Source organism: Branchiostoma belcheri, unplaced genomic scaffold (genome assembly GCF_001625305.1).
Source record: "Branchiostoma belcheri isolate BF01 breed outbred unplaced genomic scaffold, Haploidv18h27 scaffold8, whole genome shotgun sequence".
In the NCBI taxonomy this organism is placed as follows: Eukaryota; Metazoa; Chordata; class Leptocardii; order Amphioxiformes; family Branchiostomatidae; genus Branchiostoma; species Branchiostoma belcheri.
Genome location: NW_017804464.1, coordinates 4195413 through 4216396, shown reverse-complemented (window position 1 = coordinate 4216396; position 20984 = coordinate 4195413). Strand labels below are relative to the sequence as shown.

General features: G+C 42.1%; 2 protein-coding genes across 2 annotated transcripts; both read right to left on the bottom strand.

Annotated features, from left to right (window-relative positions):
• Positions 1-1046: 1046 nt before the first annotated feature.
• Positions 1047-2748, bottom strand: LOC109486174 (cytokine-inducible SH2-containing protein-like). Its single transcript, XM_019789884.1, has one exon. The coding sequence runs from the start codon at positions 2027-2029 to the stop codon at positions 1457-1459; it is 573 nt and encodes a 190-aa protein (XP_019645443.1). The 5' UTR covers positions 2030-2748; the 3' UTR covers positions 1047-1456.
• Positions 2749-10194: 7446 nt separating this feature from the next.
• LOC109486187 lies at positions 10195-15288 on the bottom strand. Its single transcript, XM_019789903.1, has 4 exons — positions 15187-15288; positions 14530-14588; positions 11721-11803; positions 10195-11226 (listed from the first exon to the last, which is right to left on the bottom strand). Exons 1-4 carry the CDS (start codon positions 15275-15277, stop codon positions 11121-11123), a joined length of 339 nt encoding a protein of 112 aa, XP_019645462.1. The 5' UTR covers positions 15278-15288; the 3' UTR covers positions 10195-11120.
• Between the last annotated feature and the right edge of the window lie 5696 nt (positions 15289-20984).

Here is a 20984-nt window from a genome sequence, read left to right as displayed (position 1 = left end):
GCTTTTCTTTTTGTACCGATATACCCCTTTTTCGCAGGCCAAACGGTAGTATATTGCCATAATGCCTTGTCGATTTCATACTGTCTCGTAGCCACCAAAAGATTTGCTTGGAGGTTAAAGAAAGACAGCTATAGCGTGTACACGCATAGTTTGTGGGGCACTGCTGGTACATTTGTAACTGTGGGCGTTACAGCGTTACCACATTAAGTCGACGGTGAAACCGCAGGTACATTTCTGTGTCAATTACATGACCCCCTCTACCGTGGAATAGGAGCCACGGAACTGTTCCAGTTTCGCAGGGCGGCAGTTGGAAATTATATATGCAGGGCTCAAAATCCTTTTTCCTACGTACCTGCACCGGTACAGGTAACATTGAAAATTACCTGCACCAGACAAATTTTACCTGAACCACTTAGACTTTGAGAAGTATGGATCATACTAAAACTGTTCAGAAACCATTGCCATTGTTTCTTTAACACTTTAAAGGTTGTAACAGTGAATGCAGAAAATAAAAATCCACGTACACTCTCATTTGTATATAAGCCGAGAACATGGACCAGTGCAGGTCAGGTGCAGGTGGTAGACATCAGAAATACCTGCACAGCTCCAATTTTACCTGCACTAACCTGCATATACCCAGTACATGGACCAGTGCAGGTTAGGTGCAGGTGGTAGACATCAGAAATACCTGCACAGCTCCAATTTTACCTGCATTAAAGTGCATATGCACCCAGTATTTCGAGCCCTGATATGGCAAGAAAAATAAATTGTGTCGGTATAGATCATAGAAAAGATTTAGATGCCCTGAGGAAGTTACGAAATTTTAACAGTTGGGCTTGTCCTTTAAGCTTAATTAAGCTTGTCATAGTCAAAGGGCGCGTGACGGTAACGAAAATGAAAGGGGGTGGGGACACATTAAGTCAGCAAACAAGTGACGGGTCAAATTACATTCGTTGTGTAAGCATACTCTCTATCAAGGATTTTGTTATTAAACAAAGATTATTGACAAGGATATTTGGCGAAAGAACTAGAGAAGAATCCATGTATCAAGAAAAGGTTTCATATATTACGTTTACATATCATACGGTACATTCATATTACTGACATTTCACTGCGCACGTTCAATTGCGTAAGTACGATTTCGAGAAGACTTAAAAGGCAATCATGTCGATAGCAAGACGGTTGACGTATAAGCTTTTACATAATCTCCCCACATACGTATATACGTACGTATACATTCACGTACTTTCCTTACAAATTCATCAGCAAAGAGGAAATCTTCCGAAAACTCGCTGGAGCGTGTCCAGCAATAACAACGTCGCCATTGTACTTTGAACGATACCCGTGCCACTGTGTAAAGTAAACACACACCCAAAGGAAGGAAATTTACAACTTTCACTTTTGCCTTCGTGCAACATCTTGGAAGCCTTCAGTCCTTTTCCTCTGCGTTAACTGTTCAGTAACTGTACGGATAGTCCCTGAGAAATTGTTTGAGCGCTGGAGGTAAGGGAAGCTGCCCTATGTCGTCCTTAGACGTGTAGAGGTTTATCAGTGTTCGGCAGCGGTGCTGCAAACTTGGCACGGAGTGTCTCAATGGTTTGAGCAGCTTCACCACGACTTCTCTTCTCCCCGACGGCTCCAGCCAGTAATGTTTCTCCCCTCCGCGTAAAGAGTCCCTCCTGTAGTAGTCTATGAGTCTCAGGACACAGTCAAATTCCGGCGTATCCGAGTTGACGTCCGAGTCCAACTTGAAATGCCCGTTCTTGTACTGAACCCGGACGCTAGTTGTCCCTCGGGTAGTCTTCACACTCAGGCTGAACAGAAAGGCACAGTTCTCACTGTCTCGTATTAAAAACGTCCCTACCTCCTGAGAACGGAGGATAGTCTTCGCCTGCTTCCCCGACAATGCTTCCCAGTACCAGCAGCTCGCGTGTAAAGTTTGCACGGTCTTACCGATCCGCTGTAAATCTAGCTCGGTGCTGGCGTCGGTCTCCACCGAGCGAGTGGGCGAGGGAGTCCCGGCGGTCATGTTAGGGTATCCCTACTCCTCCTTAACGTCACCGCACAACGTTTTAACAAGTCCTTGAAGTGACACACTCACAAATGTGGGTCAGGAAGGCAGGAAAAGTTGGCCACTTCAGAGTCTTGGCACAGGAAACAAGTTGAAGGTCATCAGTGGGTCCCCTTGAGAGCCGGTGAGCCACTAGAGCCACACGCATTTCATAACGCTTACCGCTGCACCGGGGAATGTAAGCAACCCGCCTCAGAGTTTGGCTCCTGTGCCAGCTTAGTAGAAGAGTCGAGAAGAAATATGGCAGGGGTTCTACGGACCAGCCCACGCATCAGGCCCGACACGCACAGGGTTGTCAGACGACTTGACTTGACAGTCCCATAAACTCTGCTCGTTATTTAACGACGGCGAAACCGGGTCGTCTCCGAAGGTTTCGGTCGGTCGCTTTTGACAGCCTTTCAATTGAGACGCGGGACGACTATAGTAGACAGACGTTTGAAAGATCTCTCGCTGCTTTTGCGGTCCCCTCTGCGGTTGAAGTTCTGACGGCGCCTTGCACGCGAACGAAAATTTAAGATCGCTGTATCCTGTTCCCAGAACTGTGTACAAGTTATTACTACTGACGATCAACTTTAACCCACCTAACCTCCTTGCCCTTCCAATTGTTTGAGCCTGCCACATATGGTACGCGTTTCCAGGTAAACCCATCTCGCCACTGCAGAATTCCAGGAAGAAAAGTAAAGCCGGTCTTTCTTTGGTGCAGGTAAAAGGGCATGCAGTACCTTATATGGTATAGGGCACCGCCTACCAATTACGTCAGTTTCTCCTGAACGACACCGTGAGCTGATTGGAAGATGAACTCTAACCCGATTAACTGGTGGAACAACAAAGTCTCTGTTTCACGAGGAAAGGAAAAATGAAACCAGACGAAGCCAGGTTTTCCCCGCGGTTCGTTGCGGTGTTGTGGCCGTTGCCTGGGTAATACTTCAGGAAACACTACAGACATGGTATCACGTTCATCCCACACACCTGCGGCCAATATTTAGATCTCAAAGTCCGTGTTTACCTAGGCGTGTGGCCAGGCTTAACATAAACCTGCACCCTTACCTTTCCCTTAAAATGTTTATTCACGCTGATAAGGGGAGATGTAAAAAGGGTTCCGTTTGTATGACGTCGAAGAGAAATGTATACAATTATCCCGTATATTACCGTAGTGTGCCATATCCATTCCTAGTCTGTATCAGATAGAGCCCCGAATGGGTTGCTTTAAAGTGTGGGTTGCAAATTGTACTCTCTGGGCAGGCTCACAACTCCTTTGACACATTTCTCAGTCTATGTTTGACCAATTTCTACTGTTTTCTAGCAACCTATTGGGGTCTGATTGAGACTAATCGCATCCCTGTGCCACATCGAACTAGCTATGGGAGAATGGATTTGAGTAGGCTGTAGTATCGGGTGAACTGGGACTAGAACCCTTGACCTCAGGTATACTTAAGTACTTATACTATACATTCTTATGAAACGACAATTAAGGGGAAACTAGATATGCACTATGCCTTGTTAGACATGTTTCCTATAGCGTATTTTCACTAGATGTTTCATCTCGCTGAAACATACCAAAGGATCAATTTACGTACACATTAATACATATTTAAGCATAGTACTACTAGTTGCCGCAGTGTTTTTCAATTTAGAGCATTTATATCGAGACGTCGACCAATTTGACATTATATAACATTCCCTTGCTCGACCACTTGTTCAGGACAGGAGAAATCTCTGGCCAGAATATCGTGACTTTTGTCTAAGAGATTTGGCTCACCTAGATTCTCAGTAACGGAAATCCTTCTGAGAAACTGGCGATGCCGAAATCTTCAAAAACAACTTCTGGGGACTTCCCCTGTATGGGACTTCCCCTTGTCGCAATTACTCAGACACGCACGCTTAAGTCACAGAACAACAGACAAATAATACGGAGATTAGGCCACAGCAGGTAAATTTTATGGTTGACATAAGTGCACGCATTAATTTTCACCTGATTTTTGGGAAAAAAAAAAGAAATTTCGTTGCCCTCTGACAGTGGTCAACATGCCGAAAATGGGCAAAGGTGTCTGTTGCCATGCCGGAAGGTGGATGGCAGATGAATATGAAGAGAGGAGACAAGACAAGGCTCTGATTTAATGTTTTATCTTTTACTTTGATGCAGTTTTTCATTTCTTTTATATGTGATGCTGGCTGTGTATATGTGATGATACCACTGAATCAAAACAATTTGTACAATGATTGAAAACTTATTGTACAAAGTTGTTTCAGTGAGAAATGGATGTTGTAATAGTTGGCAGTAAACTTAGCACAGTACAGGTAACTTTTCTTGTTTAACAAGGTTTATAATGTCAAGATTTGAAAATGTAAGAATCTTTTTTTTGGCCCGCCTTGTTTTTTGTCGCCCTATCGCATTAGATTTGGAGTATACGGAGGATGTCATCCATAAAGTTTACTTGCTGTGGCCTTAACCTGGATTATACTCAGAACAACAGACAAATGATACGGAGATTACCGATTAGCTTTAATATTAGAGACACGTCTGCCTTTTACATTCAAATTTATTATTTCCCAATAAAAGCCATTTATGTATGTTTGCAGCTCTTTCGTTGGTCAGTATTTTCCAACTTCCCGAATTCCAAAAAAAAGATACGCATGTTTGCAGAAGGAGGTGTACACTGCACCTATTAAGTAACACCTGAATAAAGCAGATTACATTGCCTGAGGCTAAAGCATACAAGAGGGGACGAACCACAAATTATCGACATGGAAGTCTATACAAAATAGTCAAATTGAAAAGCAAAATGGTTTGTTACAAGACTAGACACAGGGAGCTCAAGAGAGGGAGGGAGAAAGAAACAAAATAGGAGATAAAAAGAATGAGAGAAAATTCCCAGGAAAGAGCCGAAGAAAGAACGAAACAGAAAGAGGGAGAACAATAATGTGGGGCTTTTGTGGATAAAATACCGTGTGAAAACAACATCGTTATTTTTGCTTTTAGTTTCATTTTGAAGTACCATAGAACGGAAATATTGTTGTACGTGTGTTCTCCGGCCGCCAGGCATATATTTGTTTTGTGTCCATATCGATATAAAAGTGTTACCATGTATGGAACGGGGATTATATGAGTTTCAGTGTACTTTGAACACGCGCGGTTACAGATGTAAGGTATAAAGGCCGTGTAAGGCCACCCCAGGCCGGTAAACCAGCCTCAACCTTATGCAATGGATGGTAAATAGTACGTCCCAGAAATAGAAACTCCAATCTCTTGGCTCCTACTAGCCTAGTATGCAGTCTTATCGTGGTTGGGGCAGGCTATCTTCGGGGCTCTAATAGTTCCCCCCGCCCAGTACAACAAGCCGCCAGGCAGGAGTGTTACGCTAATGATAAAGAGATGGCATGCCAGGGGGAGTTGATTCAATCTCCCATCGTAAAATACCTACCGGGAAACCTAACTGAAGCAGGCGGGGAAGAGCTCCTGCAGCCCCGAGGAAAACCCGCCCGAGCCACGATAAGGCTGGATACCAGGCTAGGCTACACATAACATGTTCCAGGAACAATCAATGCGCTGTATTAAAGTGCTCCTACAGAATATACAGTCATGATGTCAAAAGCTGCTGCCGGTCGATTCTTTCCGAGAATATCAATGTTATTTCTAGATAACAACGTCAATAGCGTGTCAGGTTTGCATATGAGTACACGTGGCTTCCCATTGTAAGGCCGTGTAAGGTTATAGGGTGTACGTGTATCTCATTAATTTGAACCAAATTATGTTTACCGAAGGAAAACATATTGTTTTTGCTACGTTTCCTCTTCTTCTTCTTCTCCAAACAGTGATCTCTGCCTGAACCATGACTGTCTCTCACCATAGTAACTGGTGTTGGGTTACATTATGTTGCAATTTTATAATAGGGAGGATTTAGACTCCTGTAGCTGTCAACATATATGTGAATGTGTTAGTGAATGTTATAGTATAGTATGTACGAAATGATTTGCACATAGTCCACAAGAGTGTGCACCGGTGTGCTAGCGTTTGTGTTGTGACAATACAGCGAATCGAACATATTATGAAATACGATACATGTATGACAGCATATGCTGCAGTACCACCCCTGACCGCTGTGAGGGGATTCTACAAAAGCGACCCTCAAAAGTTCGCCCTTTGGAAATGGGGAAATTGGGTAAGGTTAAAAGAATTCTGGACGATAACTATGGCCTATTCAACTGATATTGATACTGATCGTTTCAATCCTCAACAAGAATATGTTCTCAACGTTACCTATAGTAAATCCAGGTGATATTGTGAACCATGTAATTAGCAGTGCAGACTACAGTGTCTTGACATGGGTCACTACACACTGAGCCCTGGGGACATACACGTCATTTTCGTGCACTGAGAATGTTGTAAGACAACTGTGTAAAGTATGTCAGGGATTCTGATGCCCAAACAAGTAGAAAACTATATATCGTAGCACTGTCTCGCATTGATTACTAATGTCTTCTATAATATGCTTCTATTCTATAATATTGTAATGATAATTCCATCAGCTAAAAGAAGCGGTGAATTCAAACACGCACTTTTAGTGCTCTGTTCATAGTTTCGTCAAGACAAAAGCAATCATTCAAACGCATAAACACTCAGATTATAGGATTGAGTGTTCAGGACAAAAGGACATATCTGGAGGCGCTTTGCAGACACCAGTTGCAAGTGGCCAGAGATCAGTAAGGCCACACCGACTTAATTCTATGGATGACATCCACGCGCGCATTGATTTTCGCATGTCCTCACCACAAAAAAGCACGTCCTCCGAGGCTCTGGCCTGAATCTAGGCCTGGGTAATCCATGGTAGTTAGCAACAATACGGAGCCGGTGGTAACTCTGGAAGATGGCGCCACCCAGGCTACCGAAGGTTCACGACTCAAGAACTCAGTACATACGTACAGTGCCGATTTACAAATTCCGCAAAAAGCCAGCATGTGCCGGCTTGTCGTATATACGTCGCTATATAGCTATGTACTGTCGCAAATTCACAGTACTAGTTTTGCCTTCCTGTGGTTTAGTTGCATTTTTATATTTGGCCGGAATGTTTTTTATTCGCCAGCGCGCACTAGTTTGGGGGTCTTCAGAAGATGTCATCCATAAAATTAAGGCGGTGTGGCCTAATTAACAAAGCTGCGTTGTCATTGGTGCAGAGGTGCCAACACGTGTCCATCGTTTGTTGTTTGTCCACTGTTGGTGATCCCTTCCCAGAAACTGTCAGAAAATCACAGCAACTGCTGACATCGCCGCACCTGCACTGCGCTCCGAGTTCTGCTGCTCACAACTCGATATAAAGACATTGTACTACATTTGTAGGTATGTATGGATGTCGTTTGTAGATATATATGCACCTACTTGAATGCTATACATATACCATGCTATTTTTACAAGTATATATCAGTCTACAGATGCAGATTTCACATTTTGAGAGAATATTTTCAGAAATCACAACTGCTAGTGCAAACTTTTATATACTTTTCAAGGGCAGGTTGCTTAACGTACATATGATAATATTTGATGAAACGTTGCGTTGTTTATCTGTGTAGTAACTTATATGCATTTCAAAGGAAGGTTTAAAGGGACTACTGCTGTTTGCTAAAGCTTCGTCAGCGGCACTTTAAACTGGGTCATTACATGATTTACATAGTGATTATGAGAAGCAAGTTGCAACGACTAAGAATATTGTTTTTATGTTGGTTCAGTCAGATTTTGAATGTTACTAGGTACAACAGGGAACTTCTGAGTAAGGTACAGAACTGAGTTTTACAGAAGTTTTCACAATTTGAGAGAATTTTTCTAAAGTATGGTGCCACGCCCCCAGGCGGTGTCAAGACAAGTGTCCTGTCGTAAGAAACACAGAAAAGGTGTCGACTCTATCCATAAAGTATTACAAAGATTTTATAGGGGACGCGTGGAAAGAAAATCATGGTGGTTTTTTTTAAATCTTTTTATTGGCTGAAATTTACGGGACCTCCTTTGCTTCACTTGTCAATGCTACAGATGAACACAAAACTTTTATGTCGATACTGCGCTGCCCAATACTTCTTCACATTGTACATGTATTGACATACATATGTGTTTTACGACATGAATAACAACATGGAACTTCTGAGTACAGAACTGGGTACGAGTTTTACATCAGTTTTCACAGTTTGAGGGATTTTTAAAAGTACGCTGCCACGCCCCCAGGCGGTGTCAAGACAAGTGTCCTGTCATGGCATCACAAAAAGGTGTCGACTCTATCCAGAAAGTATTACAAAGATTTTACAGTGGACGTGTGAAAAGAAAATCATGGTGTTTTTTTTTAAATCTTTTTTATTGGCTGAAATTTACGGGACCTCCTTTGCTGCACTTGTCAATACTACAGCTGAAGACGAAACTTGTATTTCGATAGTGCGCTGCACAATATTTCTTCACGTTACATACATCTGTTTTTTTACGACATGAACTGAAACGTCGTTTTCTTTCATCTACAGAACAAAGCTGTTTATTGGCTACTGATGCTACGATGAAAGCCCTCCTGGTCCTGATGACGTCTGCCTTCCTCCTGTCTCTGTCGTCTGCCAAGGACACAGGGAACGTCCCTTTTGAAGGTACATGCAAACTTCCATCTTTTGACAAATCAGCAGAACGTACTGCACCTGCACGAAACCCATAATGTATTGTGCATGGCACTTCGACAGAACGTCTTATATAAGGTCGTATTCGCGTATATAAGGTACACATCCCGTCTGTAGTTTCCAAATGTTGTGTCGGAAAAGATATCGTCTGCAACAGGCAAAACTTTTCTGGTGCAACGTTGACCAAAAATTCAACGAAAATCATGCAAAATCTGGGTCCGCACAGGCGCAGTACGTTCTGCTGACGTGGCGCCCATCTATGAATCTTTAAAAGTGTGCATTTGCAGATGTTATCACGTGTACCCACTGCCTCCAAAGAAAGAAAATAATTAGGTACCCTTGGGCATTCTTTTACATAATGATTACCTGGTTTGGTAGTACGTAAGGGGTATGCTGCTGTATTGTCCACGCAGTAAACCTGTTTGTCAGCTCTGTTGAATGCTGCACAGAGCCAGATAACAGATTGTCATGCTTTGTTTGCTTTACTAGCCGTGAAAGGGCGCTTCGAGGCTTCCCGTCTCGCCCTGAAGACACTGGTGATGCAGGAGTCCATCTTCTCTCACAGCGAGGGCCCGCAGCGGCCGCCTGGCGACAAGCAAGAGAATTACAAGGTGCGCTGCAGTTCAAATATTATGTTGCCGTCTTTCCTTTCTTTGCTTTCTCGCATATAAAAAACTATCGTAATTTTCACATCCTATACGCGGCGACAGCTAACTATATTTCATCGAACGGCCCGTTACACCCTATCTTTGCACAGGAGTTGTTTAAAGCTTTCTAGTGATGATGCCCCAACTGTGCTTGGTGGCAAAATATGAGTTTTTGAATACCTGAATTCTTGGTTGATAACTTTGACATTTTCTATATGCCAACAGGGATCTGAGGAAAGTCCGAGGTGTGTTGTCCGCGGAGACGCCGTGTTCTGTAACATCGCACTGTATGATGAATGACGTCAGTCTCACCACTCCGCGGAGGACAGGCCGATAGCCCCCATAAGAAACTTTGATCAAGATGTGAAAAGAAAAAAAAAGAGAAATATTTAAAACACTATGTAAGAGAATTGTGTGACCCCTGACCTGGCACGGATAAGGACAATGAGTTTGGATACGATTTTAATAACTGACGTACTAAAAATAAATATGTTTTGCTATGTACATATCATCATATAGTTTGTGTATTTGTATTTGCAGGGCCTCCATTGAAAGCAGAAATAAATATATTCATGCACTTGAATGGAGATAATATTATAAGAGTTTCTACATGTAACAAGACTGGCAATGGAAACATACATTGCCATGGCGACGGTGGTTGCTGTTAGGGTTATTGTTTGCATGGCACTGCCATCATTTCATGATTTGGAAGACTTGGTACCTGTTAGGTCTAGACAGATACAGTGCACTCCTCTCCTGAGTGTATAGTGAACGGGCCCCAGTGTCACAGAAAGGTCTTCCCAATGCAGAGAGGTCTTCCCAAGGGTGTGGGCATAGATGTGGGTCAGAGACATGCCTGTGGACATTCCATTCCTGTGGACAAAATGTCTGTACCATTCCTAGAATTCTTGCAAACTGCACACAATACTGTACCATTGGGCTCCTCCCTGAGACGTCGCCAAAAATCACTGACACCATAGCCATGTCTGGAGAAGAGTTTTTATTGCCCGATGATATTTATCACCTAACACATATCAGCCTTCTTGTGTAGGAATAAAAGAACACAATCAATCATGAGAACGTTATAGTGTGAACAAATAAGCCTTCTTATTTTCTAATTGTTTATATGCTTTTATCCTTCTATCCTAGGCCTATGTATTATGTTACTTAGTATGATATACATGTAACGTCATACTCTGATGTATGCATTTAGCCCCGTGGTCATGAACATGCAAATATAGATTCAGTGTACCGAAGTTTAATCATGGTACGACGTAAACGTTGAATTTCCATGCATTTTCTTTTTATTGTTTGAGGAGCGGGGTCTGTTTCAGGGTAGTCTAAATGCCAATCTGTAAAACGTTGCTGTTGCCTCCTAGCGGACTTCTATGGTGCAGCAAGTGTCTGTCGGTACATTTACAACTATATGCGTGCAAATACATAAACGTTAAATTATTGTTTTGGAGAGGGGGTCTGTTTCTACAAGGATAGTCTAAATTTCATTCTGTAAAACGTTGCTCTCGCCTCCTAGCGGACTTCTATGGTACAGCATGTGCCTGACGGTACATTTACAACTTACGTCGTTGATCGTGTAATGAATTTCAGGAACATTATCTGAGGGAAGTCTACGTACTATTAGCTATGGTGCTTCATGTGAGGGTCGAATGAAACTAGGCTTCATTTTGTTTGTATCTTTCATGAGATATGACATGAAAGTTCGGGACGCATGCGTAGAACGCCTACAGACGTGCGATCACGTGACTTCACAGGGTCGTGACGCATTTGGCGAGAAGGGAGTTTTCGGTGACGTCACACTCCCAGTCATCCGGGACACACCAACCAGTGACGTCAATCCCGCGCTGCATGGGCCTGGGGAAACAATGCATCATGGGTTATTCCATGTCATTAGTCCAGTCTCCCTCTCTTTTTATCTCTTTCTTTCTGTTTCTTTCTTTCTTTCTCTCTCTCTCTTTCTCTCTCTCTCTCCCTCTCTCCCTCTCTCCCTCTCTCCCCCTCTCCCCCTCTCTCTGTCTCTCCCTGTCTCTCTCTGTCTTTTTCTCTCTGTCTCTCTCTCCTCTCTCTCTGTATGTATGTGCGCTTGTGTGTGTGTGCGTCCATATCTCTGTATGAGCGTTGGTATGCGTGTGTCTGTTTTTTTCTGTGTGTGTACATGTGCGTCAGTGTGTGTTTGTGTGTCTGTTTACAATTCTCACAAATACTGCATATGGTTACCTCTATCGTATCACCTTTAAGGTATTTGGCAACGCCGCCATTGACTCCAAGGAAATGTTTTGACGAACTTTTGTAGCCTTTTCTTAATTAATGATTCCCTATGTCCACCCATCCCATTTTTGCATACTTACGTCCACGTGCGGAGACACTTCTTGCTGCAGCAGGAACACTGGCAGAACTCACACTTCTCCCAGCTGCTCACACACACGTCCCCCTGCAAGGGCACACAAGCAGACATCCAATAAGGGGTACCCAATAAGGCGTTTACAGTCACGTGACTCTAGTGTCCGCCATGTTGGTGGGTTAACTTAAGAAGAATGGTACGTGAGAACTGTGACTTTTTCTCACCTGAACGGGCCTACGTTGTGTATTCAGAGGGGATCGGGTTAAATGTTCCACAGTATGTCTGATTGGACTGACTTGTCGCAATATTGGTTCTTTCCGCCTCAGTAAATGATGGCGTGAGTTGTGATGCCACTTACACATACTGTACTATTGGTACTCAACAAAGTAGCTGTAAGAAGGCAAAAATCGATACCACACATCAACGAATTCGAAGCTTGTCGTGGCGATCCTTCTTGGATCGCGTAGGACCGGTCTTTGATATCAAGACGATTTTGTGCCTGTCCTTGTGAGCCGTGCCAATGAATGGCAACACCGTACTCTTGAGCCAAGAGGGCTATTCAATTCAAGCTCCAGAATGGCCGTAGTAAAATGGACGGGTGATGGCAGCATTCATCTTGAGCCTTTCACAATAGATGACTTATAGATGTCTGCGTGTGTGGGAGTAATGATCTCTGCCGTTGGCACCAGTATTTATGGTGGGTTCTCCTCAACTTTTCTCAAGTACCTCAGGTATATACCATTACTACTTAACATTAAACCTGTTATTGTGGTATAGGGTGGGTTGAGAAAGGTCTACATTAAGTATACCATTAGTACCTACCATTAGTACTCAACAACAAACTTCTCACGAAGCTGAATGTAGATGATAAGGAATAGTTTCACAAATGGTGTGTGCAAGTCTGATGGTATATTGGATGGGAAAGTTTGTAGTTTCCATTCGAAAACCCTCTGGCAGGGCGTACCGGTTTAAACTGATACTGATCACCGTGTGTCAAGCTGTGTTAGTGTAACGCAGGTCTATCGCAGCGCTCTCAACATTGAACTTGCTTCGGGCGGCTTTACAAAATCCACCGCATTGAGGACAATTGCGGCCTGCAACGTGCAGATACAAGACGGACCATCCGTCAATGTACACAAGTCTAAGTACAGGGCAGATGGCATGTATGGAGATGTGTGATAACACACATTACCCAGCTGGAAGGCATGTCAGTACATTTGTATCGCGTTAGTGAAACATATTGAGAACAGTAGTTCTGTGTAATGTTTGTGGGTGTAAAACCGATAACCGGAATGGCGTACTGTAGGTTGTAAACTTCTGGAACATTATTAGCACAGTTTGATTTGAGAGCGGAAATGAGAGTATTGGAGCGCGGGGGAACCTGTGGCAGTTTGCCGCCCACTAAGTGTGACTCATCCCGGTAGTTGTGCACGAACAGTCTTCAGGCCACACCAATTCAATTTGTTGGTTATCGGATTCGCCTCTTCATTTTTTTTTCTGATTTGCAAAGAAAAATAAAAAAAAATTCTGGTTCTGAATCAATAAAAAATTCATATTTTGCTCCCAACAGTTGAGAAAAGTCCTTGTCTTCCTTACGTTGTTGCAGTTTTTCCATCTGATCAATACAGTGGTTTGATTAAAAGTTCAAAATTCATTGTTTAAATATTAACCCAGCCTCTTGTGTTGACTCCATGGCTCCTATTGTAGTATTTGGGGCTATAATAGGTTGCCTAGACCTGTATTTATTTTTATTCATTTTTATTTCCTGTCACTTCATATTTTTTCTGAAAAAAAATCCGAGATCCAACCAATTAAATTGGTGTGGCCTCAGTGTGATTCTGACTCACATTTTCTGAGAATTGTAGTTTACACGTGTTTTATAGCCGTTCCACCGGAAGTCAATTACGTAAGAGACCATAAAACAGTTCTGAATGACTGCACAAATTGGTTTCACGTAATCGACTTCTTTATCCTGATCCAATTCCACCAAATCCATGCAGTTTGTTCATCAAAATAACCAATTAGGCCACAGAAAATAAATTTTATGGATTACGTCCTCTGCAAACTCCAAATCTAATGCGACAGGGCGAAAAAAACTACTAGTACTTGGGCGAAAAAAAAACAAGATTATATCTTACATTTTCAAATTTTTACATCATAAACCTTGTTAAACAAGAAATGATACCCATGTTGTGCTACGTTTACTGCCAACTATTACAACATCCATTTGTCGACTGAAACAACTTTAAAAAATGAAAGTTTTCAATCATTGTACAAGTGGTTTTGATTCATATAACATATAAAGGAATGAAATACATCACTGCATCAAAGCAAAAGACAAAACAATCAATCAGACCCCTGTCTTGTCTTCCCGTTCAAATTTATCAGCCATCCACGTTCCGGTTGACAACAGACATCTTTGCCCATTTTCGGCATGTTGGTCACTGTCAGTGGGCAACAAAATTCCTTTTTTTTTCCAAATCAGGCGAAAATCAATGCGCGCGCTGATGTCATCCATAAAAATGACTTGCTGTGGCGCCGTCCTTACTTATATACAGAAATCCTGGCATTCAAACAGAGCGTAAACGAAAATCATATGACGAATGGCCTGGATGACTGGGGGAGGAGGGTTAAGCATCATTTATTCCAGAAAGCGTTGACTCGCTGAATTTGGAAACAACTTGACATAAATCAAAGGACTAGTCGACTGAATCAGCAGCTGCACAGGACTTGGACAACATCCAAGTTTAGAGGACAGGATGACAAAAACACTGGCTTACGAAGAGTAAGAGAGAAGTACACTAAAGCCAGCTTACCCCTCTCCTGTTCCTAAACCAGTAGTACTGGGGGGACGACATCCGAGAAATCATGGACGCTGTAAAACACAGAAATATCGTGTCAAGGGGGTGGTTTTAGACCTTAGAAATATTAATGAAAACAGTTATTTCGCTCAACACATTATGTCTATTCGAGAAGCACAGTACATGTACCTGAACGGATAAAATCGTTTTAACACTGACACACGAAGAAAAGCACAGGGGGTAGCCATGCATCAGTTTCAAGTCACTAAATAATAATGAGAAAAAGGTCCCGTTCCACTCTGTGCAGAGCATAGGGGTGGCGTCCATTTCCATTTCTGTAGCCCTTGGGTCACACAGTTGTGCAAGCACTACAGTGTGTTTGACCTTCCTATTCTCTTTCTCATAGATGCTGAATGTTAAGCAGAAAAAGCAGTATGTATCGTTTTTAGTGTCTTTGGTATGACCCGGCCGGGGATTGAACTCGCGACCTCCCGGTTACAAAGCGAGCACTCTATAGCTAACTGATTGAGCTAAAACAGACTTTTCAGCTTACACGAAGGGACAAAGGGTAAGATTGTAATGGGTTATAAAAGTCGGATAATGTCATGATTTATATGAACATATATATAAAGTGCATGCTACAGATTGAAGATTGTCATCAGTATACCGTACCGTCCTGTCCCCAGCGCCACCGCTTCTGTTCTTCATCCATTGCCATGGCAACGAGGACCACGCCCAAAAGCACAAGAACGACCAGCTTCATCTTCCCTTCTTCTGCTCATGAAAAGTAAGAAATAACAAGCCTTTTTAAAGCAGCCTTATTGCATATAGCATGAAAGTTCATCTGTGTTGGTACAAGTCATTATGACATAAAGACTAGGCTTTCTCTCCAACACTGGAATGAATTGAGACTTACTCAAAATTTTCGGCTGACTCCTTCAACCTTGTTCACGGAACAGACCTACCATGAATAGAGACGGGGGGCGACACAAGTTATCTGGCACGTATGGCCCGTTTACTCTTGGAACGTGACGTCAGAGACACGTGACCGTAGTAGCGGGTCATACGTGGCAGATAACTTGTGTCGCCCCCCGTCTGTATTCATGGTAGGTCTGTTCCGTGAACAAGGTTGAAGGAGTCAGCCGAAAATTTGCAGTAAGCTCCAATTTCATTTCATTTTTATTTATTTACCCAGGGTAAACATGTCGCCGCAAGGGCGTTTTTCAATGTTCCCTGCGGACATATACATTTACAAAATATACTTATTAGCTTAAAATAACAAACAGGAAAACAAAGGTACAATTAGCTTAATTGCAAAAATAACATATTGGTAAAGTGCTTCAAAATCATACGGTAAACTAATAACTTATATGAAACAAGCGAATAAAATGCAACAAATGAAATAAATAAAGGAGGTAATGGAAATTTGCAATTCATTCCAGTGTTGGAGAGAAAGCCTAGTCTTTATTTCATAATGCAGCCTTATTGCAGTTTAGAATAGAATAGAATAGAAGAATGGTAATCTGATCAAACTATTATGTTTTGCAACACAAAAGATACCAAGTTTTTGATGAAGCATTGACCCTTCTTAAAGTAGTAAGAATGACGCAACATTCGGCAATTTTGTTCTCTGTTCATGTACTTGTAACGTTATATATTTCAATGGCTAAAACACATTCAGTTAGTGAAGCAGCGAATATACAAAATGTCTGTCACTTTCCTGGTACGACAGAATATTTCATCAACGTATGTTTGTCTCTAGTGTATTGATTTGCAAGCCGTCTCTAGTAAAGTTTAATTTATTAGAACGCAATGTGAACTTCACTGAATACGCAATCACGTATATTATATTATCTGGGTTTTTTTGGCAGGCTTCTGTAATCCGCCGTGAGTGAGATATGTATCGTGTAATAACCCTGACGTGTGGGTTTAAATTCTCCTGTACAAGCGTCAGACTAATTGCAAAATGACAGGAACGTTAATTGCGTGTGGAGTGGTTCAAATTAGCATGGTAATTACAGTGTTACGGCTGGCATGGGGAGTTCGATATTTGTCGATTTGAAAGGCATCCAATGCAATTTCAGGCCACAAAACAAAAAGAAATATATTTTGGACCAGGAAATCTGTCTGATATTGACATTCAGTGTAATTTTTTAGGGCACGTTTTCGTCAAAATTTCATTCTTGAAGCGTTCGAAATAGCACGAAAACAAGTCACATGAGGAACCAGCCTACGATACAAAACAAGCAACCGTGTTCTGTCAGTGACATCACATTTTTGCCTCACAGATATCAGTATGCTATGGGATAGGTTTATTCAACTCACAACACAAAAATGATCCGAAAATTGACTCAGAAAATCCAGTTTTGCTGCCCTGAAATTGCTTCTTGTGCCTGTTCACGTAATAACTGTAACTGTATATCTTATTACTTTGTCGACAAAAAAAGGTTTGTACCGATGATATTGTACACTATAATGTACGTTTCATAACCGACGTTACTCTCTAGGCAAAAAAAATCTCTTGGATTCGTAGCGTTTGAAAGGAAAGATCTCGGTTAATATGAATTCTGTGCAGTACGTAGAAACAATTTTCCTGGACGGTGCTTCTAAAAGCTTAAGTTATAACATCAAGGATAACGATATCATCAGTAAGAGCGTTCACTGATCTCACATCGTACAAACTGGAGATTTACATAATTCCTTGGACGTGAACGTTTTTAGGTCAACAATAACAAGGACACGTACTAAAAGACGCATTTGAAAACTGTATGTAGAAAATATTAAGGCCTGCACGCATATATTTAGCCTCCGTAGCAGGCTTATAGAACTGGGTGTTTGGTGGTCTTCGGCTGTTTTCTGATCAGCCCAGTTCTAAAACGGGGGTAATTCAATCAGGCCGGCTATGTTGTCTATATGCAATCAGAAAATAGCACATAAAAGCTCCCAAAGACCCTTAATACCCGCCAAAAACAGCTGTTGGCATGCTATGGAGGCTAGTATATATTGAGGTATGTATTGCCGATCCAGTGTGTTTTCCGAATTCGTTGCACGATTCTGTCTCTAAGCTATAACATCTGGTAGAACGATGCAGACAGTAACTTTCATTTCATGTATCACCACAATAAAATTAAGAGCGATCTCTCGGTGATTACAGTGCAGTGGTGTGAGAATGGCTGCTTTAATAAAACGGATCCTTTAAAATCACAGTGCGAATCTATGAAAACTGAAGATACCCTGTCACCTATAGATATACCTGTTGTAAATTTGCACTCGTAAAGTCGAGGCTTCAATCGTTATATAGTTGAAGATTTTCAGTTGTAAAATAACTTTGTATGGCTAGCTTCTTGATAACGTTTAGATATTCTCAATGCACAGACTTTCAATTGCATCCCTTATGGAGAGGTATTCTGATCCTACGTTTTCTCTTCATGCTTGAGCTATCTTTATTTGTTATTACTTGAATACAGTCGTATATATAATATACGTTTTTTAAATCGTAATATTACGACTTGAAAAAAATACTTACCGATGTTGCAGTTGGTTCCTGGAAGGAAAATTCTGTGCGTCGTTTTGCGTCTGAAGTCGCCGATGTCCTCCTCTGAAGAGTCCGCGGAAGAGAATAACCCTCCTCCAGATCCCGACAACCTTCTGCAGCCGCCCGCCGGCAAATCTGGTTTTAGCGGCGATGCATGTCATGAATCCTGACCGAAATGCATCACCGATGCATCATATTCCCGCAGGCGGGCGCCTTGTGCGCGGAGATAGGGTTAATTCGCCAGTACTCCGCCGGGCGGAAAATGATGTGTCAACTTACCGGCGAGTCACGCGGGCCAACGGGGGCCCATTGTTACTCTCCGTATCAACTCTACCAGGTGGAAGGGAAGCTGCAGCCCGGTAATCATGTCATGTATTGTAGCGTGGACGCCCTTTCTACAAACGTAACGGCTAGATAAGCCGGGGCTTTATGCGGTGTAAGGGAACGAATGTGAAATGAGTTATACTGGGAGGTTTCTAGTGAACAGAATAATGTTTCAATTTTTATTGCATCAAGTTTGAAATCCGTCTTGCACACACTATGACAGCGGGGGATGAGTGTACAGACTTAAGGCTATGTGACATGTCAGTAGGCTGTTCAATGGGCATTGCTTCAGTTTTTTTATTAACTGTCAAATGCATTTGTCGTGGGAGAGATATCTGTACTTGCCCGTTTGATTCTTTTCCATTTGGGACACTTAGGAAAAGAAAGGGAGCAAAAATGTGGAAAAAATTACGGTACTAGAATTTGATAACTTTTTAAGTGTCAGGATATCTTCGAATTCACTCACGAAAAGAGTAAAATAATTGTCGTCCAGTTAGCAATAAAAGGAAAGGAATAGTGATTCATAGTTAGCTACGCGGATCCGGAGTTTTCAACTTTTCAAGAGGAAGGGGGCGTAAGTTTAGTCAAGTTGAAAATCAATTTGAGGATCAATTTCAAATTCCGGCCTCGTCAGCACGTCAGAAAAATCCGTTACGCCCACTCGGCCTTCCGTTGGTGCGTCATACGTCACGTGACCCCCCAACTTCACGGTTATTTTCCTCCAGTATTTGAAATTTGACCTTCATGAAGAGCCTTTTTACGGTCGGGCGTAATGCGCGAAAATGTCACTCAACAGTCCTTAAGGCCACAGCAAGTAATTTTTATGGATGACATCAGCGCGCGCATTAGTATTCGCCTGATTTTGGAAATGAAAACAAGAAATTTTGTTGCCCTCTGACAGTGGTCAATGCCATGGCAGATGAATAGAAGATGGTAGATGAATATGAGGAGAGGAGACAAGACAAGGCTCTTTATTCTTTTGTCTTTTACTTTGATGCAGTGAATTATTTCATTCCCTTTATATGTGATGGTGATTGCATATATGAGATGTTCCCACTGAACCAAAGCTATTTGTACAATGATTGAAAGCTTGTTTTTCAAAGTGACAAATGGATGTTGTAATAGTTGTCAGTAAACCTACCATAATATAGGTATCATTTCTTGTTTAATGAAGTTTATGATGTCTTGTTTTTTTTCGCCCAATCGCATTAGATTTGGAATCTGTGGATGCCAATAATAAAATTTACTTGCTGTGGCCTATGTTGTGATAGTTGTCAGTAAACGTACCACAATATAGGTATCATTTCTTGTTTAATGAAGTTGATGATGTCTTGTTTTTTTTTTCGCCCAATCGCATTAGATTCGGAGTCTGTGGAGGATGTCATCCATAAAATTTACTTGCTTTGGCCTTAGTTTTCTTCAAAGGCTCCCAGCTAGAGACCACCACTTATGGATGGCTTCTTCAAACGAATTCGTTCTGTATGTATCTCTTAAGGCTTACGGAAAGGTGTCTTTTAAGTGGCCTCCGTCGGTATTTAAGTGGCTTCAATGGGGCTGTCGACGATGATTGAATTCGTGTTCCGAATGTTGAGGTGTGAATTTGTGAAAAGAAGGCCAAGGCACACACGCACGGGTTACTTGTGATGAAGGGGCGTCAGTTTTCATACGAATTAATTTTGTCGGCAGATTGTTGAGGAATTGTCCTGCCTGTCAAATGTGGTGGGAAATTAACGCCATATGGAACGAGTGCCATGCATCATCATTTGTGGTGGAAACGGACACTATAAAACCGTCAGGAAGGGTGTTTGGGAACAGAGGTTACTGGTTAAAGCGATATTATGTAAGATTTTTGCGCCAAAAATTGTGAATATAAATAACTGAAATTTTCTCATCTAGATTGTCATTTTCAATATCTTTCGACATATTAGCGTCGTTATTTCACTTTTTCCGGTGACTCAGCGCAGCGCGAGAATAAGCTGCGCCAGGCCCGATGTATTTTTAGGAGGCTCCTAAAAAGAACGTAACAAACAGCGGTAAACAAACTGAGGAGATGGCAGTTTTGTAACACGTTTTTGCTGCGCAACGACGTTGATCTTTTACTCCCCAAATGCCATTATGAACCCAGGTAGGATTATAGCGCAAGAAAATGTGCAAAACAACAATGTTTAATATAGTGAAAATCTTATATCGTTTTAATGCGCCGTCACATGCGTCCTATGATTTTTTTGAGGTAGGATTTTCAGCAAAACTATCACTGAACTATACGTAAATCTACGACAATCTTTTTCGTCACAAGACCGAATTTTAACGATCCTTCCGCGACTGTCCTCCAAACGCCCTCTATTTTCTGTCGTAAACCTGTCGTGTGACGAATGTAAGCGGGTTGTAAAGAAGTCGGCGTGGCTTAAGACAGCGGCTTGAAGAGGACATGAAGTGATAAATAATTGAAGGGACCTGGAGCTTTCCTTGTCACACAGAAGAATCCTTGTAGGCAGTCTAAAGCCGGGCTTCTCTTTTGTGAATCACGCAAATACCAGGACCCCGGCAGCGGCACTGGACGGAATACCGATAGTAAATACTCTGCACAGGCTCTACCAGGCTTCTGGAGGCA

What these genes read in the sequence shown, in the direction of transcription:
- LOC109486187 (XM_019789903.1), bottom strand. Translation starts at nt 15,277, where the DNA reads ATGAAGCTGGTCGTTCTTGTGCTTTTGGGCGTGGTCCTCGTTGCCATG. An exon ending in GTGGCGCTGGGGACAGGACG is followed by an intron (nt 14,589 to 15,186) that starts GTACGGTATACT and finishes TGTGTTTTACAG; the next exon opens with CGTCCATGATTTCTCGGATG. An exon ending in GGTTTAGGAACAGGAGAGGG is followed by an intron (nt 11,804 to 14,529) that starts GTAAGCTGGCTT and finishes GTGCCCTTGCAG; the next exon opens with GGGGACGTGTGTGTGAGCAG.
- LOC109486174 (XM_019789884.1), bottom strand. Translation starts at nt 2,029, where the DNA reads ATGACCGCCGGGACTCCCTCGCCCACTCGCTCGGTGGAGACCGACGCC.